Source organism: Alternaria metachromatica, assembly GCF_023757995.1.
Source record: "Alternaria metachromatica strain BMP 0045 chromosome Unknown scaffold_63, whole genome shotgun sequence".
Classification (NCBI taxonomy): domain Eukaryota; kingdom Fungi; phylum Ascomycota; class Dothideomycetes; order Pleosporales; family Pleosporaceae; genus Alternaria; species Alternaria metachromatica.
The window spans coordinates 42,587-46,340 of record NW_026055554.1 but is presented as its reverse complement, the minus strand read 5'-3'; the positions used below and the strand labels follow the sequence as shown (position 1 = coordinate 46,340).

At 53.8% G+C, this 3,754-nt stretch overlaps 1 protein-coding gene across 1 annotated transcript; it reads right to left on the bottom strand.

The window, feature by feature from the left end:
• Positions 1-392: 392 nt before the first annotated feature.
• Positions 393-3,473, bottom strand: J4E83_011068 (uncharacterized protein; the record flags this gene model as incomplete). The annotated part of the gene is made up of 2 exons (XM_049337944.1): positions 393-3,157; positions 3,209-3,473. The coding sequence occupies 2 exons, from the start codon at positions 3,471-3,473 to the stop codon at positions 393-395; spliced, it is 3,030 nt and encodes a 1,009-aa protein (XP_049182949.1).
• Between the last annotated feature and the right edge of the window lie 281 nt (positions 3,474-3,754).

Genomic DNA, 3,754 nt, shown 5'->3' with positions numbered 1-3,754 from the left:
CGGCACTACCTTGTGCAAGGATGCTAAACGAATTCGCAGTTTATGTAAAGTTGGATATATGCAAAACAGGTTTCTTAACGTCAATGTAAGCTCTAGGATAGTGTATGTTTTCTAGACTAAGTTAACACCTCGTTGGAGCAGAGTGATCAATTGACAACAGTGAAGTAAACCAGACGATCCAGCTGTCACTACAGTCACGTATAGACGACGTCATACCTCTAAGCGGCCAATCGACCACCCACGTTTTGAGATCACATCATCACATTGTATTGCACACCACAGGCCGTGTCTTACCAAATAAAGGTCGATATAAAGAGTTGATATGCAATGTGAAACGTTTAGGGTTCGTATTTGGGATATCTCAACCATATCAGCGTCACTATGATATACGATTAAGCATAAGCCAGTCTCTCCTCCGTCCACCCCGGCCTCAAGTACTCAGAGTTAAAGTTCGAGCTCCAACTACTCTCAATAGCATACTCCTGCACAAGCTGCACATCAACCTGTGCGCCCTCCTCCGACTGTGCCCACACACTCAAACCAATCACATTGTCGCCGGAGTAGTTGAGGATACCCGGCGGAACCGGGAACTTGATCTCGTTGCCGACGTACGGGTTGAAGCGGGCGTATTGGTAACCATTGACGAAGAGCTGCGCACGGATGGTCTTCGAGCCGACGGCATTGAGGACGAAAGCGAAAGAGGCATCGACTTCGGCGGGTACATCGAGGGGGATGGTAGTGCGGTAGAACTTGATGTCTGCGCCTTCGAAGCCAGTGGATGGTGAGCCAGATGCCCATTCAGAGTCATCGAAGCCGGGAAGATGCCATCCGAGACGCTCGGCTGTGAGACCACCTTCAGCGAGGGGTCCGCGCACAGGGTCGAGTAGCGCATCTTCGCCGCCGGCTTCACCGGCGATCTTCCAGGATGTGAACTCTGCGCCCTCGAGAGTGGCACGGAGGATACCGCGGGGGTCGGTAGCACCACCGCGCAGATCGTGACCGGTGTTGTCCTGTGCGACGAGCAAAACGTTGGTGCTGTTCTCGTGCAGAGTTGCGTTGGCGAAAGACAGTGTCATGTTGCCAACGCCTAGGGTAGTGTTGCCCAACCACGATCCGACCAACTCACCGTTCAACCATGCGCTCCAGCCAAAGGCGAGACCACCCTGAACGGAAAGCTGCACACCGGTGGCTGCGCCATCGAAGTATCCGCGGAAGAGATGGAAGCTGTTGTGGAAACCATACTCGTCAACGTAGAGAACAGGCAGAGTATCTGGCTTGGTAGGATTGGGGGTGGTGGTATGGTCAGCGACAACCCACGCAGCACCGCTGTCATCGTACTCGGGCATCTTCTCTGGGAGTCCCTCGTTCATCTTCCAGACTTCCAAGGAGGGGAGGTTGATAGTACCGTCGAACGCCGCGACATGCGCCTTCAAGCTACCGTACGATGTGCGTGAGGTGGCTAGCTCCTTTCCGTTCCAAGAAAGAGCCTTCGCACTGCCAGTGGCAAAGACTTCGATGTCAGTGCTGTTCATGATGTCTCCCTTAAGAGCGAGACAATCAGCATCTAAAGCTACACTGCGAACAAGGTATGGGCCCTGGACCAGCACGGATTGGTCGACCGGTGCGAAGGGATCGTTCGACAGATTAGGGGCCCAGAAGAGGTATGCAGTAGGCTTGTCAGCGACAACGACCTTTACACCATTGTCAAACTGATACACGTTCATGCCGGAAACCTTTTGAATGTTGGTCGTAAGACCGTGAGCTTCGGCATGGAAAGTCGTGTTGGAGCTGGTACCGCTGCTGACTAGGGAGCCCTTCGTAGCGCCCTTGACGTGGAACTCAACAGACTCTCCGACACCAGTTGAAAGCACTACGACGGGCTTGTGATCGACCATAGCGTATGTGAGAACCTCAGCAGTAGAGTAGGTGAGGGTGTTGTTGCCCATGGCGAAGTCGGTGACAAGGATCTTGGACTGATGACCATCGAGAACAATGGAACCGGCATGCTGAGGGATAGTCAAGTTTCCAACGGAAGTGCTGACGTGTAGCTTGAACGACTCCTTAGTAGCAGACGAAGACGTGGAGTGAATCGTGACGTAGAAGGCAGCGTTGGTAAGGGGGTTGCGGAGCTCGCTAGCCTCGACCGCCGGGTTTGTGGAGTATGAGCTTGAGTTGCCGAGACGGTTGGTGACGGTGAGATCATCAGCAACGCGGGTGAACATAGCTAAGTTCTTGGTCTCGTAGAACTTGGCGCCGATTTCACGGTTCTCGCTGATGGGACTGCTGTAGTCGTAGGATGTAGCGGTGACCGGAGCAGCCAAAGCACCCCAATTAGTTCCACCAAACATCATGTAGAGCGACACGGCGGTCACACGTTGAGAGATGAGGTTTCGGTAAAACAGGTTCGCGAAGTCGGCTCCGATGTCAGCAGGGCAGCCTCCTTCGGGTCCACCCCATGGGTTGTAGGAGCCGCCCTGGAACTCGGGAAAGAAGCTTGGCTGGGTGGGGGATACCTCCACGAAATGGTCGTAGTAGTCGATAACCTGGTAGGCTACGTATTCTCCGTTGGTACCAGTGCACTCGTCCAGGTTGCATGACCAGCACGACGGGTAACTGTCCAAGCCAGCAACATCGACGTTGCCGACAGCGCCGGGCGCGTAGTCTTTACTCCAGCTCTTAGTGTTCATGTTCGGGTCGTTGTGGATGAGAGGGACATCAATGCCGTTGGCTCGTGCAGAGTCTTCAAGCGCTTGCATGTATCGTCCTGCAGCATCGTTGGGGATCTTCTCATCACGGTCATTCCATTGCTCGCCGTACTCATTTTCGATCTGGTAGACCAGTGCGTTGCCACCCTTGGTCACGAGATGCTTGGAGGTGAGTTCGGAGAACTTGGCGAAGTAGGGGTCCAAAGCCTGGAGATATCTTGGGTCGTCGTCTCTTAGCTTACCGTAGGCTCCTGTCGTGAGCCACAGTGGAAAGCCTCCGGCGTTGGCTTCAGCGTTGACATACGGTCCCGGCCTTGTGATGACATACAAGCCAACACGTTCCGCGATCTCAAAGAGCTTCGTGAAGTCGTGAGCGCCACTCTCGAAGTCCAATGTCTGGTTGTTGGCACTGTGGTAAGCCCAGTTGCCGTAGAATGCGAAAGCCGTGAATCCTGTTCGTGGTCAACATCGGCTCATAGTTTGTGGCGAGTTGATGAATTTACCCGCCGCCTTGATCTTCTCCAATAGATCTTCCCAGACCTCGTAGACTGGAATGCGCCAGTAGTGAATCTCTCCACTAAAGACGAACAGGCGCTTTCCATTGACCTTGAAGGAGTAATGGTCCCATTGTACCACGTCGTTCAAGCCATTGTCGTGTAGTGGCCACGCACTAGGTGTGTTATTTTGAGCGTTAACACCAGATCCATTGGGTAGAGTTGCCAACGAAGACAAAGCCGAGAGCCACGAGAGCCCTACGATAGTCTTCATGATGGATGCAGGATGAAGATGTCGAGGCCAATGAGCGCTGTCGCCGTTGCATCGGACATGCTGAGGGTATAAGAGCACTACGCAGGTACCAAGCCCCAGTCTACCCCGAATTGCGTACAAGACACTAATGCCGCGCTATGATGGAATGCATTGTGGATTGCGGGGATGTCAAGGTCGTCTCAATGGTGGAATTGAGATGCCCATGCTCGGACGCTGGGCTAGGGTGCGCCGAGGCCCGGGTAAACGTTGTCGACATCACATCGGCGGCGGGTGCATTGCGC